The following is a 15,091-nucleotide window of genomic DNA, read 5'->3' on the forward strand; positions in this document are numbered from 1 at the left end:
AAAAAAGGACTGTGGAAAAATCTTTACTTTTGAAAATTAAAAAAAAAGAAACAATAAAATATGTGTCAGTTTGGGTGGTTATTAAACTTTTAAAATTTATTAAAGACACCAAAACAAGATTTGTTTAAATAACAGGAATTTTCCCCTCTCGTATGTCCATCTGGTCACTGGCGAGCAGTTTAGGGCCTCGCAGTTTAGGGCTGGTAGGAAAGCTCTGCCGCAGCAGTTAACAAATTGCTTCCTACTTGTATGTCTCACTTGGCTGATCCACTTATCATCATCTTCCAGCCAGTAAATAGTGGGAAAGGAACAAAGAACACTTTAAGAGCAACTCCTGGAAGTGCCTCATATCACTGCCCCACAGACCCTGTTGTCTAGACTTTAGTTACATGCCCCCGCCCCTGATTTACAAAGGAGCTAAGAAATGTCATCTTCTCTGGACAGCCATGTGCCCAGTTAAAGCTTCAGTACATGGGAGAAGGGAAGAAAGAATATTGGCAGAGATTTGTTATAATCTGATCTGCAGAATGTAGAGACTGAGAAGGAATTAATAAGCAGAAACTTAGGTGAGAAAATCTTTTAGAATGCAGAAGGAAAGGTCACAAAAGTTAGAAAGCAATGAAGAGAAAATCAGAAACATGAAAGATAAATCCAGTCATTCCAAAACATGTCGGATACAAGTTACAGACAGAATGAAGAAATTTGATTACAGAAATTACTCAAAATAAAATAGAAGAACATTTCCCAAAGCAAGACATGAGTTCTCAGAAAGGGTCCACTACCAAGTTTCAAAGGCAGCATGATAACATTACAAAATACTAAGGATAAAGTGAAAATCCTAAAAGCTCATAGAAAGAGGAAACAAAGAAATTAGAATCAGATCAATATCTGACTGTCAAATATAGCTTCAAAAGTTACAAAGGAAAATAATTCTGAAAATAAACTTAAATCTAACCTTTCATACCCACTCAAATTAAAACCCATATATGAGGTTCATTCAGTAAGGACTTACATGGTTCATTCCCTATGCATAGTCTCTGAAGGAATTACTCAAGAATGTGTTCCAGCAAGAATAATAAATTCAAGCAGGAAAATTAAAGCAGGGAAAAAAGGCTTCAAAAAGACTTATGAAACTAAATATATTTTATTCAGAAAAACAAATATATGTATCAAAGCAAATATTTAAAATAACAATGTAGAATTATAATTATATTGTAAATTATATTTACTTATAATTCTAAATCCTCACTGTATAGGAGGAATAGGGGAGGAAGGAAAAAGAAAGGAAGAAAATAAATGCATATTAAGATTCTTGTTCACAGAAAGGAAATACAGCAAGATTACCCATGCATTTGGCATAAAAATAAAACAGACATGTTTAACAATTTTTTATTAACTAGTAGAAAATGCATATTAACATATAAATTACCAACTCTAAATTATGAAAAAACAAAAACATGAAAAAGCTGATCAAGCCAACAAAAAGAATAAACAAACAAAAATGATTAGTAAATTAACAAGATGAGATGGCAGACATGAATACAAATATATCAGCCACACATAATATAATCTTGCTTAAAACAAGAACTATTAAGCATTGAACTCTAAAACCTTTTAAAAAAAATAAAATGAACATGACCCAAGTGGAAAGGAAATCAATGAGGATAAAAGGACTTATTAAATGGAAATTGACTCCTCATATAGCCTTTTAACAGTTCACGGCCCACTCCTCACTTTGACCTCCCACAAAATCTCCAACCCACCTTCCAAGACCCTCTGGGGCCAATGTATGTGGGTCTTGATGCCAACCCTCTTGGCAGGCATTTAGATTTTAACTGCTCTAGTAAGCCAAGTTACACACTCCATTTGCTTTACAACTTCAACAAAGTCAACTGATATTTACTCTTCTCTTTTATATTCTTTGCCATATATATATATGAATTTTTTCCCTTTAATATCATTTTATTGGCATTTGGAAAGTAGTACAGAGAGGGCTACTTCTCTACCTGATATCCTATGTCCTCTATTTCCTCCTACTAAGAAGATCTCAGCTTTCTGGAGGAACAATATACTAATTAACAAATGCATTTAGCATTTACTCCTTTGGGAGGGACATCACAGGACATGGCTCAGGCCAATGAATTGAAAGCACATGTCACTGGGTAAAGTTTTCAGGAGGAGGGCACATGGGTCATGCTCCCTTGACTTCCCTCTTGTTCCTTCACAGAATGCAGATGTGATGAGAAGAGTCAACCATTTTGTCACCATACAATAATACTCTATGCATGGTGAGATTGTAAAAGAGTGGGAAGATAATTGGAGTGCAGGTTCCTGAGGATACAGTAAATTACCATCCAAAACCAGAACAATAAGAAAGTAAAAATTAGTTTGGACCGAGAAACGAAAAAACACATCACTGTAATAAGTGACACTAATCAAGACAGCCACAAAGCTAACAGGAAACAATATTTCTCCCAAGGATGCTCTGCAGCTATAAAATGTCATAGCAATCCCTCTTTCTTTGAGTAACTATTTTCTTACTCACTGACAGACTTTCTCCTCTCAAATCATAAACTCAAAGAAACTTTATTGCTTGAAATTAGATCAGTAAGAACAAAGCATCCCAGTGTTGTCGAAAAGGCTCTAAATCACTTTGACAGGGAAAGGCAGCCTTGATTTTCAACCACGGGTGCTGAACTTGGAGAACTTCATAGATAACTTCTATAGCTCTTTTAATTTCATTCCCAAGAGAACAGAATCCTGGTTCACCTTGCAATCCAGACCTTGATGTTGGCCCACTTACATGCTTTAACAGTTTATCAGTTATATTTGATACATACACACCAATTTTAGACATTTGTGTGGATGTTGTATGTACAGCCTTCCTGTATACAGAAGATGAAGAGATTACTTTGCTTAAATTCTACCTGCATTTCAATTTCCCCTGAAATCTCACAACTCTATCTTTTCCCTTGTTGGGTAAATATTAATTTAGATTAAAAACAAAAATTCATCAGGCTGGAGTAACTGGGACTGATAAACCAGGTTCAAAGATTTCCCTGCAGTGAGTGGTCTCCCTCAGGATGATGACTCCACAGACTTGACTTTTTTGTATTCCAGGTCTGTCTCTCAAAATAATGCTAGGAGGTAGATCCAACTATATGCTCTCTATAAGAGATCAAATAGGTTGAAAGTTAAAAGGTGAAAAAAGATGAATTGTATAAGTGATACCAGTTAGAGTGGCTAACTTTCTTGTGCACTCTTGTTCTATTGAGTTTCAAATAGTCTGGCAAGCTCCCTACATGATTCTTCTGTGATAAGGAAGGGTTAAGGCCAAGGGACAGAAGTGTTGAGGAAGCTAATAATGGCCAAAGGTACCTGAGAGTCCCTAAAGACAAGGGAAGGGTTAGGAGCACTTAGGGTCTGGGTTGCTTATACAGAGGGATATTGGAGATAGGTCTGCATTGACTATCCATGAAACATGACCCATACACATATGGGTTCTTACTCAGGCTGGTGTGGCTTAGGAAAACACACACAGAACAACTGGCTTTATATATTTAATTTTTAGTATTTATTCACAATGAAATTATCTTACCGCATTGAATCTTCGAGCATGGTATTTTGCTGCTGAAAAATAATCCCCTGGTTTTAACAGTTTATCAGTTATATTTGATACATACACACCAATTTTAGACATTTGTGTGGATGTTGTATTTGTAGTTTGTTGGAGCTTTTTTCTCTGAGAAACTGTCTAAAGTAAAAACAAAACATTTAGGTAAGTATACATACTTAAACATACTATAAACACTGACTGTGAAAATACACACATACAACAGAGAGAATATTTTTCTACTCAGTCCAGTAAATTTTGCTTTTACTATCTTAATTGCCACATAATAAATGAGGAGAATTTGAGAAAGTCATATAGTATACAACAATTGTTGATTCCATAGTTTCAGAAACCTAAATGGAAAATTAAAAATATTACCTGGGTGTCCCTGGAAAATGCTTGTTTTTTCCCTCGGATATATTTAGGTACAGTTTGGGTTCCAGCATTGTGATATTCTATTCCTGTTATTTTATGCTTAAATCCACCAAGAAATGGCTTATGAAAATCAGACTTTATAATCTCAACAGTTACCACCTGGTACTGATTAATGCCTAAGGAGATAAAAACCAAGACTGAATGGAAGTTCAGTTACAAAGGAAAACTAACATAGTTTATCTGAAAGACATCAAATAACTCACCAATTTGTACAGTGACAGTTAGGATTTGAGAGACATCATTTAATCCCTCTATCCTTTTGATTGGATATTGATCTGGATTTGTAGAAAAGAGTTCCAGTTGTATAATTTCCTGTGGCTTAACTCCATATTGTATTAAAGTCTCATTATTTTTAAAAATTATTCCTGAAAATTTTTAAGAAGTTTTATGACAAAAAATGGCTATTTTTGTTGTTGTTTTAGTTATAAAATAAAATTATATATGAATAGATAGTGTATAACATGAATTTCTGATATATGTATACATTGTGAAATGACTAAATCAATCTAATATAAGTATTACCTCACATAATTTTTTATGTGTATGGTGAGAACACTTAAAGTTTATTCCCTTAGAAATTTTCAAGTATACAGTGTACGGTTATTAACTATGTAGTCACCATGATGTACAACAGTCTCTAGAAATGGCTAATCATATGTACTCATTTTAAGGTGATGGAAAATATCCCAGGTGCTTGTAGGAACACATATCACTTAATCACTAAATATAGTATGAATGTTTTCCATCTCTTGCTGTAATAATAGTACAGAAAATACCATAACAGTGACTATAGTTCATAATAACCTACTATATATTTTATGAAAACTAAAAGAGAAGAGCTTAAAGCCTTTGAATACAAAGTAATGATAAAGAAATGGAAACATCCATTACCCTGATTTGATTAGTACACAATGTGTGCATTTTGAAGCATCACACTGTTATCTCATAAATATGTATAATTTTTACGTATTAATCAAAACAATTTTAATCTTTAAGGAAAAATAAATGTTGCCTGATTTGATCATTATACATTCATTGTATACACATATTAAATTATCACACGGTACCCCATAAATATGTATAATTAAAATAATAATTAATAAAAAATAAAAATCAAATTTTACAATAGGAAGGATTATAGCAGCATTCCTGTTCTGAAATTCAGCATTATAAATAAAACTACAATTCTCATGTCTTCAGATATATAAATATAATAATCATGAAACTCTATAGACATTTAAAAATAAAAGCATTCTATAGCATGAGCAGAACCACATACTATAAACACTGACTGTGAAAATTCACATATATTATATGTAAATATTACACATATCCATTCCAGGGGAAGCATAATTATTTTAGTACCCATTTCACCCTCTGGTGTTTATAAATATAGACTCGGAATTCTAAATAATCCCTTCCTGTCTCTCCTACCATAGTCAGAAACACACATAAATTAATGCCAAGGTGGAGACTAGACTCACTTTTGTACTGAAAAAAGTGAACTTCGCTTTATTTTTGTTGTCGTGGTTGTACTACTTTATCTTCTTCCCTCTCTCTACTCCACCCTGCCATTGGTATATTTAAAAAATTAACTGATCACATTTCTCTGTTTCACAGCACATGAAGATGCAATAATGTTATGTTACTGGCTGCTGTTTTGTCTCATGGAATCTTCATTGATGGAATCTATCAATCTTCAAATGTATGGTCTTCCTCAATTACAATTTTGAATTTGAACATAACAAAAGCTATACCCACAAATATATCAGACAGCACAAAACTACTTTGGCTATATTTGAGAAAACACACTCAAAGATTTGTGAATTTCAATTTCACATCCTACATTCTTAATTTTTAAAATTAACTTGAATGTCATATGGGCTTTGTTGAATAATAGCCCCAAATTTGTCCACATCATATTACCTTTATAGCAAGAGTGACTTTGCAGATTTGATTAAGGATTTTAAGATGCAGCGACTATCCTGGACTATCTTATTGAGCCCTAAATGTACTTATGTGTGCCCTTGTATAAAAAGAAAAAAAAAAAAAAGATTTGGCTACAGAGGAAAAGACAAGACAGTATGACCAAAGCAAAGAGAGAGCTGCATCTGCTATTCTGTGGCTCTGAATATGCAAGGAAGCCAATGAACCAAGGAATCCAAGGGATGCAACTCTAGAAGCTGGAAAGGCAAGGAGGTGGATTTTCCCCTAGGGCTTCCAGAGGGAGAAAGGCCAACTGAAACGTCAATTTTATCCTAATGAGACTGATTTAAGATTTTTGGCCCCCAGAAATGTAAGAGAAATACATGTGCTGCTTTAAGCCACTAAGTTTGTGATTAATTGTTACAACAGACCTAGAAAACTGATACAGGTTCCTAGAGCTCTGGTTTTTCCTCCATTTATTTCTTTAGAGAGTGCAGTCCCATGAAATTTGAGGTCCAGTTCCAGTCCGGGAGAAATCATCTATCTTAGAGGATGGCTGGCATCAAATCAAGCTGTTCTATAATTGCTGCTAACATAAACCTATTACTCAGTGATAATATCTGGTACTTACAAAGAAGAAAGGTGAAGAGGACAGGGATCCCTAAGTACCTCTGGCCATCTACTACAGTCACAAAGTGTTCTCTTCTCTAACTTTCAACTTTACCTTTGAGTTAATGCCCAGCAATTGCTACTTCCCTCTTTGGAGTTATACCTCCAATTTCAGTTCAGACTCTGCTACTTATCTGTCATGTGATTTTATAAAAAAAATGTTCCCTGAGTTTCAGTTTCCTTCTCTCAGAGAAAGAGTTAATAATACTACCTACATCAAAGGGTTGCTGTGTGGATTAAATGATAATGTAGGCAAAACATTTTGCAGACATACTAACACATAGTAAGGGTTCAAAAAAATAAATTAATCATGATGATCATTATTATTATTATTACTAATAATTATTTAAACTTTAGCCTTGTTTCCTTAGTCGGGCTTTAAATGTGCTATTTGCACAAATCTTACTTTTGGAGTATATACATTATAAATTGATTTTTTAAAAATTGATTTTGAAACTTCTTTTTTCTCTGCAAACATTGTGTAGCATCTTTATAAGTCAATACCAAGACTTTTAAAACTAAAATATTAGAATTTGTTCAGACACATTGTATAAAAATACACTTTTCACTAGGTTAGTCTGGTTCTCTATCACAGTTACAAAGACTATGTCCAATCATGATCAATCATGATTCAAGACTAATATAACTTCAATGGGGCTTCTCAATATCATCCACAAAATATAAACAAACCAGACATCACAGGAATGACCTTAACATATACAATATTCAGATACCATTTTCAGTCTTCTTGTTCTATACATTATCCTTCATCTTATTTCTTCAATCTCAACTCCTCCCATCCCACATACAAAATCTACTTCCAGCCACTCAAAATGTCTTATCACTTCCTAAAAGCTCCAGTTTTTCTCATCTCTTTGGGACTTAGCACAAATATCATCACCTTTATGAATTGAAACATTCCATAATCTCCCAGATTTCTTCCTTCCTATTCTCATAGCTCTTTGTGCAGATTTCCAATAAAGCATTTGCACATTATATGGAAACTCTTGCATGCAATTCTCCCCCTTACTAGTCTGCAAGCAATTTGAGAACAGGAATCTTGTTTCATGTTTCTCTGTTATCCTTCACTATCTGCAAAATATCTAGAATCAAATGTCTTTAATAAAAAGGAATTAAATGAATAAATACATAACCACAAGTTAATGCTAAAATAGTAAATATGTAGATATTTAGTTTAAAAAAAATCAAAGGTCTTGACTGTTTACATACTAAAACAGGAGAAATCTTAATAAGTTCATGAACCTTCAAACTTACCTTTGTAACTTATCTGCAGTACAGAAGGTGGGATATGTAATAAGTGTGAAAAGTGATCCTTGAGGTGTTTAAAAATAGTGTCAACTTTAAAAGGCATTATAATTTCCTGGCCCACAGGAATAAGTACAACTCTTACTAAAGATAAAAAGAGAAAATAAATAGGCATCATCAAATATAGCAAGGGTCAGTAACCTACACTCCACAAACAGAATTATGGGCTGACTTTTAACTGTGTGAAACACAGGTTATTTCTTCTATATTTCCCCACCACACCACAATGATATCTAAAGAGAAATGACCAACACTGAGCTACAACCTTAGGCTTTGAAAATTAATCCATAATCTCAAAATTTTTCATCAATGTTCACCACCTATATTATGACTTAAGTACAAAAAGTAGCTCTAAAAATCAAGCATTTTTGTTTAGTGAGTATAAGAAAATGAGACCTTGAAATAGAAAGGTTGTCTCAGAACCTGGAAATGCATTTGAACTCCCCATTGTAACTACTTTTCACAAAAGTTTACATTGTATGGCTCACAATCCACCCTACAAAATAGGAAATCAAGATGCTGTTGAGTAAGGCAAGGTGGCACATGCCTGTAATTCCAGTGATTTGGGAGGCTGAGGTAGGAGGATTGCAATTTCAATGTCAGCCTCAGCAATTTAGTAAGGCCTTAAGCAACTCAATGAGACCCTGTCTCTAAATAAATAAAATATTAAAAAGGGTTGGGTATGTTGCTCAGTGGTTAAGCAACCTTGGATTCAATCTCAAGTGCAAAAAAAAAAAAAAAGAGGGCTGAGGTTGTGGCTCAGTAACACAGCACTTGCCTCTCTTATGTGAGGCATTGGGTTCGATCCTCAGCACCATATAAAAATAAACAAAATAAAGATATTGTGCCCATATATAACTAAAAAGTTTTTTAAAAGATGCTTATGTGTTAAAAATTAAAAACTTATCATAAATGATCATGTATTCACAAATTATGTGGAATAGGTATATTATAAATTATTTTACCTTTATAGACTTTAACTTTTTGTTTCAGTCAGCTATTTTGCCACTGTGACTAAAAAACTAAACTAGAATAATTGTGGAGGAAGAAAAGTTTATTTAGGGGCTCACAGTTTCAGAGGTCTTAGTCCTTAGAAGGCCAGCTCCATTCCTCAGGGCTTGAAGTGAGGTAACATCATGGAGGAAAATTGTGGCAGAGGGAAGCAGCTTACATAATGATCAGGAAGCAGAGAGAGAGAGACTCCACTTTCCAAATACAAATATATACACTCCAAAGCCATGCCCCCAATTCCCATCTCCTCCAGCCACATCCTACCACTTCAGTTACCACTCAGTTAATCCCTATCAGGGGATCAATTCACTAATTGGGTTAAGATTCTCAAAACCCAATCATCTCTCTTCTGAACATTCTTGCATTGTCTCACACATGAGCTTTGGGGTGACATTTCACATCCAAACCATAACATTTTTAATAGAAAGGATGCAATAAGTAATCATATTATAGGTCAAAAAACTTATATATTTCCAAGACAGTTTTCAAAAAGCTGAGACATTTATCAAAACTCCCATGGGAAAAAAATCTAACTAGGCATTAGTCATATTAAGTTTCTTTAAACTTATTAAAAATTGTTCTCACAGTTCTCTATGAACAAAAGAAACACTTTCAGATACCAAACAGAACTTATCAGAAGGCTATTTTGTTTCTTGGTGCAAAAAGCTATGGAATTGCCTTACATAGCTATAAACCAGATTTTTCTAGTTTCCTAATGTGTTTAAAATTTTAATGATTTTGTGTTTAATGTGTTTAAAAATTTTAATTAATTTAAAATTTAAAAAATTTTAATTAATGATTAATGTTTTAATTAATGATTAAGTGGATTCTTAAGTTTTGGAATGGGTGGTATATTGAGGGAAGCTTGATAAGTACAGGGTCAAAACAACTTTTTAATTTTAAAAACTCACCATGTTTTTAAGTTACAATATCAGGGAATTATAGAAACACCAAAAATGGAATCCAAATTTACACTAAATAATGAAATTGAGAGATACTCAGTTCTATTGTGTATTGTATAACATAATTAGTTTTCTGAACATACCACACAGGGTTAAACAACCCACTATAGTCAAAACTTACATTTTACCAGCCAAACTGCTATTGCTATTATCATTATTAAATGACAACCCATGTTCTCCATCCTATGAGTGGAAACTCTCAAAACACATGAACAAGGAAAGAAAAGGCAGTCAGTTAATGGTTTTCTGTGTAACTACCTTATTACTTCTCCCCTTCTCTATTATTAATAATATTATAATGAGGCCAGGCATGGTGGTGCACGCCTGTAATCCCAGTGGCTCAGGAGGCTGAGTTAGGAGGATCACAAGTTCAAAGGCAGCCTCAGCAACAGCGAGGCACTTAGCAACTAAGTAAGACCCTGTCTCTAAATAAAATACAAAATAGGGCTGGGAATGTGGCTCCGTGGTTGAATGTCCCTGAGTTCAATCCCCAGTATACACACACACACACACACACACACACACACACACAGCTCAAATAATGAACACTGCTTTAGGGCTTTAAAATTGACCTAAAATGAGAGACAATGATTTTTCCAAGGCTAAATATATGGTTAACTCTAAGCAGACTATAGAAATATGTAAAAGCAGCATAGTACAAGGAATGATCAATGAATATGAAACTAGGGAATTGGGTTTCTAGCTATGTAAAGCAATTCCAAGTTGTCATGCAAAAGAACTGTAATTGTACTTAATAATTTTTCTACCATTTCTCAAGTTCCCTAAACATTTTAAACTTATTTATTTGAATAAATAAGTAAATGTGAATTTAAAATTTAGTGATGTTCATTTACTGAGGAAGAAGAGTAGATATTGCAGTACAGAAAAAAGTTTTCACATAGCAGGTACTGTGGTGCATTCCTGTAATCCCAACAACTCAGGAGGCTGAGGCAGGAGGAAATAAAAAATAAAATGGGGTGGGGATGTAGCTCAGCGAAAAGCATGCCGGAGTTCCATCCCTAGTACCAAGAAAAAAGAAAAGGGAAGCTTTCATCCTTTTTTAAGTGGTATAACTATGGAAATTTGGTGGACATGGGAAAGGAAAACTAGCAACAAATATAAAATAGGTATTCAAACAAAAATAAACAAAAAATTAACAAGGAAAAGCAACTCTTCGTTGAAATGCAGAAATGAAATATGCTATCTTCTTTTGGAAATACCTGTTGCTGAAGATTCTCTCACTGATGTTTGCAAAGACTCCTTCATAGCCTTTATTTTATTCAGAAATGCCAGAGCCTCCTCATTTGAATCCTGTTGGGTGAACTCCACATTGGGCTGCGGTGAATACCCTGAAACAGGCAAGGATTTTCTGGGAGACACAGCCTCTTCCAGGCGTCTTCTTTCCTCGTTCAATTCAAGGCTTAAAATGCTGATGTCACTTTGCTCACTGAGTTCTAGTTCAGATTCATGCTCTTCACTTATGTCTAACTCTGAACGTTCTTCTGAGGGTGCTGGAATATTGACAGTGTCAATAACCTCCTCATGTTCTTCTGGCTCAACCGTATTTTCAATATTAAACTCTTCCTCTTGATCAGACATTTTCCTATATCAAGAAAAATTAACACATTTACTACATATGTAGGAGTTTCTCCACCAAATATCAAACTCATTGCTAACATAGAGTGATGTTCATACTAACATGGTGTTCACGGCTGGGTGCGGTTGGGCACGCTAGGCTGACACAGGAGGATCAGGAATTCAAAACAGCCTTAGCAAAAGCAAGGCCCTAAACAACCCAAGGAGGCCCTGTCTCTAAATAAAATACAAAAATGAAAAAAATAAAAATTAAAAATTAAAAAAAATAATAAAATACAAAATAGGGCTGGGGATGTAGCTCAGTGGTAGAGCGCTTACCTAGCCTGTGTGAGGCACTGGGTTTCATCCCTGGCACCACAAAAAAAAATTAAAAAATAAATAAAATAAAACATGCCCCATGAAGCCATCTACAACTAAAAAAAAAAAAAATCTTAAAAATAAAATGGTGCTCATTTTTTAAAAAAAGTTGATCATTTTCTTAATGCCTGTCATTGGGCTAAAAACCTTGGTGAATTTTTACTTCAAAAACACCGCAGAAAATTTTTTTTAAATTATCACAAAAATAATCTCAAAACAATTTTAAGTAATATTCTGTAACAAGTATGTCGAAAATATAGTCTAAAATATCTTGCCATCTCTTCTTTTTCCAATAAAGAGTTCCCAGAGGGGGAAAAAAAAGGACTTTTTGCACTACTTCATTTTCCTGAATATAAAACTGATATGAGATTTATGCTTCTGGCTTACAAATGATTAGGTGCTTTGCTGGGAGCCATTAGCCAAGTAGGTATGACAATTTCCTTGCCAGCGTACCCCATGTTGCTTAGTGGAAGGACTCGTGGAAATAGGACATTTTGCAGTGACATTGCAGTTAGGTGACCTTGCTCAAGGACCAGGGCGGATCCGGGATTAGGGTGTTCCCGGTTTAGGATAATCGGGTTTAGGGCGTTCCAGGTTTAAGATTATTCCTGCTAGGAATAGGGCGTATCCTGCTGCCTGAGTTCCCCTTGAGTTCTCACGGGATTCAGACAGTATATTTTGGGAGATAGAAGCCCAGTGGAGGTGGATTTGGGCAGAGAACGTGGATTTCCCCAGAACGTGTTTGTAGACGGCTGGTGTGAGTTCGGGAATAAAGAGTTGCTGTTTGAATCTACAAGCTGTGTGGTGGCTCGTGATTGTGTGCCCAGCCAGACTGCGGCAGTGCTTCAAGGAACCTGGCAGCTCCAGAGCCACTGTATCCCACAGAGAATACACCCTGCATTAGCTCTGCTCTCACAAATCACAGCAGAAACAAACATCTTGACCAATCTAGACTGAGTTTGGAGTTGATTCCATCCAGAGTTACAGTAACTAAGAGCCTGGTTGTAGGAAACAATGTGACAGTATCTAAAAGCTTAGGCCAAATGAGTTGAGAGAATTCCAGAACCTGACTGCCAAAAGGAGAAGTTGGACAAGGAGCCAATATAGCAGGAGCCTACCTATAGAGGCTGGCAGCAAGGAGTGGAGGAGATCACAAGGGCCCTGAGGCTGCATTTCTATGGCAACAGCTGGGGGAAAATTAAACCTAGGAACCTTAGGGAAGTAGGAAAGATCTCTCTGGGGCTTCCATTGAGCACAGATGTTTATGGAGAAAAAAAAAAAAATCACCCTTAGTCATTGGAGATATCTGGCTACTAGAGGACAAATTTTTTGAGCTGGAACATCTGAAAAATAAATAATCATTGAACTCAAAAAGTAAGCTATAAAGTATTAGAGAAAGTTGAAGAGAGAGTTAGCAAACTGGAAGATAAGATTTTATATCAAATACTGCAAAGAGATAAGGATATGAAAATAGGAGTGATTGTTATGGTTTGGATATGAGGTGTCTCTGAAAACCTCATGTGTGAGACAATGCAAGAAGGTTTGGAGGAGAAATGATTAGGTTATGGCCTTAACCTAATCAGTGAATTAATCCCTGATGGGATGAACTGAGTAGTAACTGGAGGCAAGTGAGGTATGGCTGAAGAAAGTGGTTTGTTGGGGTATGGTTATGGGGTATATATTTTGTATCTGGAGAGTGGAGACCTCTCTCTCTCTCTCTGCTTTCTAATCGCCATGTGAGCTGCTTCCCTCTGCCACATTCTTCCTCCATGGTGTCCTGCCTCACCTTAAGCCCTGAGGAATGGAGCCAGCCTTCTAAGGACTAAAACCTCTAAAACTGTGAGCCCTCACATAAACTTTTCCTCCTCTACAATTGTTCTGGCCAGATCATTTAGTCACAGCAGTGAAAAAGCTGACTGAAACTATGATTAAGAGCATGGAGAAGAGAAAAAGAAAGTCAAGCACATATGTTTTTGCTAAGCATACATTTTTCAGAGATCTGAGAGTAGTTTTGTATTGTTATAACAAAACAACCAAACAATAAAGAATATGCAACAGGATTAGGGTTATGGCTCAGAGGTACAGCGCTTGCCTAGCATACTTGAGGCACTGGGTTCGATCCTCAGCACTACATAAAGTAAAATAAAAATAAAAATAAAAAAGTATGCAACAGAGACTTAATATGCCCCATGAAGCCTAAAAATGCCCTGTTGAACCCTTTTCAGAAAAAGTTTGTCAGCCCCTGTTCTGGCACATGTCAAATTAGTTTTCTCATTAGAATGAGAAAACAGAATAATGGAAAAGAAATGTTTTAAAAGAAAATGACTGGGAATTTTTCACAAGTGATAGAAAGTATGAACCCACAGATCCATTTAGTACAACATAAATCTATACCTAATGTACCATGTACATTTTAAGAAATAAAAGAATACCAAAGATGAATATAAGGTCCTGAAAACAAACAGTTGTTTAAAAAAAAAATGTATACACACACACACACACACACACACACACACACATCACTTTAAATCATTTTAATTTGCTGATATTAATACTAAGAAAAGTAAAATGACTGAAAACTTCTCATTGGAAAAACAAAAGCAAAGGCAAAAAGTGTAATAATTTTAAAAACATAATAATCAACATAGAATTATGCACGCGGAATAATTATTTTTCAAGAAAGAAAATGGAAACATTTACAAATAAGTTACCACTAGGAACTTACTGGCTCTAGAGAAATTTTTTCAAGCATATACATGGAAAGAGAAAAAAATTTCCAAGGGAAATTGTTTTCCAAGTGCAAGAAGGAAAGGTGAAGACATAAAACCATAAATATGTAGACAAATACAAATACTGTCAACATAAAATAATAGTAGGGAATTAGAATAGTAGATAATAATATGCAATTGTAAGGGGAAAATCAGACTGTTCTCAATCCCTCTACTGTTTAAAAACTTTCACTGTGTACTTGAGATTTAGCCATGTATACTGGTTAAGTTATATATGTATAGCTAAATCTAAAATATAATAAATAAAAGAACAAAAATAAACTTCTGAAATTTCAAAACAACAAAGGGGTAGGAGGCAGTGGAATGAGAGGGGAAAAAAATGAAAGGAATATCAAGAAAAAATTCAAGAAATTTCTTTAGGTTTTCAGCCACTGAACAATCCTCATATTTGTATACCAAGGAAATAT

General features: G+C 34.8%; 1 protein-coding gene across 6 annotated transcripts in view; it reads right to left on the reverse strand.

Annotated features, from left to right (window-relative positions):
* Iqub (IQ motif and ubiquitin domain containing) overlaps positions 1-15,091 on the reverse strand; it is a 79,488-nt gene that overhangs the window by 57,773 nt on the left and 6,624 nt on the right. The window contains exons 1-7 of one of the 6 annotated variants that reach the window (XM_071612818.1): positions 13,183-14,337; positions 11,642-11,754; positions 11,163-11,545; positions 7,919-8,053; positions 4,252-4,413; positions 3,992-4,164; positions 3,599-3,754 (exon numbers count right to left, since the gene is read on the reverse strand). In XM_071612818.1, coding sequence (XP_071468919.1) covers positions 3,599-3,754; positions 3,992-4,164; positions 4,252-4,413; positions 7,919-8,053; positions 11,163-11,545; positions 11,642-11,643 — 1,011 coding nt within the window. In that variant the 5' untranslated portion in view covers positions 11,644-11,754; positions 13,183-14,337. Of the gene's footprint in view, positions 1-3,598; positions 3,755-3,991; positions 4,165-4,251; positions 4,414-7,918; positions 8,054-9,039; positions 9,429-11,162; positions 11,546-11,641; positions 14,338-15,091 lie in introns of those variants that run through there. The other 5 variants (XM_071612821.1, XM_071612826.1, XM_071612824.1 and 2 more) reach the window with 5 other exon arrangements.

The sequence above is a fragment of the Marmota flaviventris genome, chromosome 1 (assembly GCF_047511675.1).
Source record: "Marmota flaviventris isolate mMarFla1 chromosome 1, mMarFla1.hap1, whole genome shotgun sequence".
Taxonomy (NCBI): Eukaryota; Metazoa; Chordata; class Mammalia; order Rodentia; family Sciuridae; genus Marmota; species Marmota flaviventris.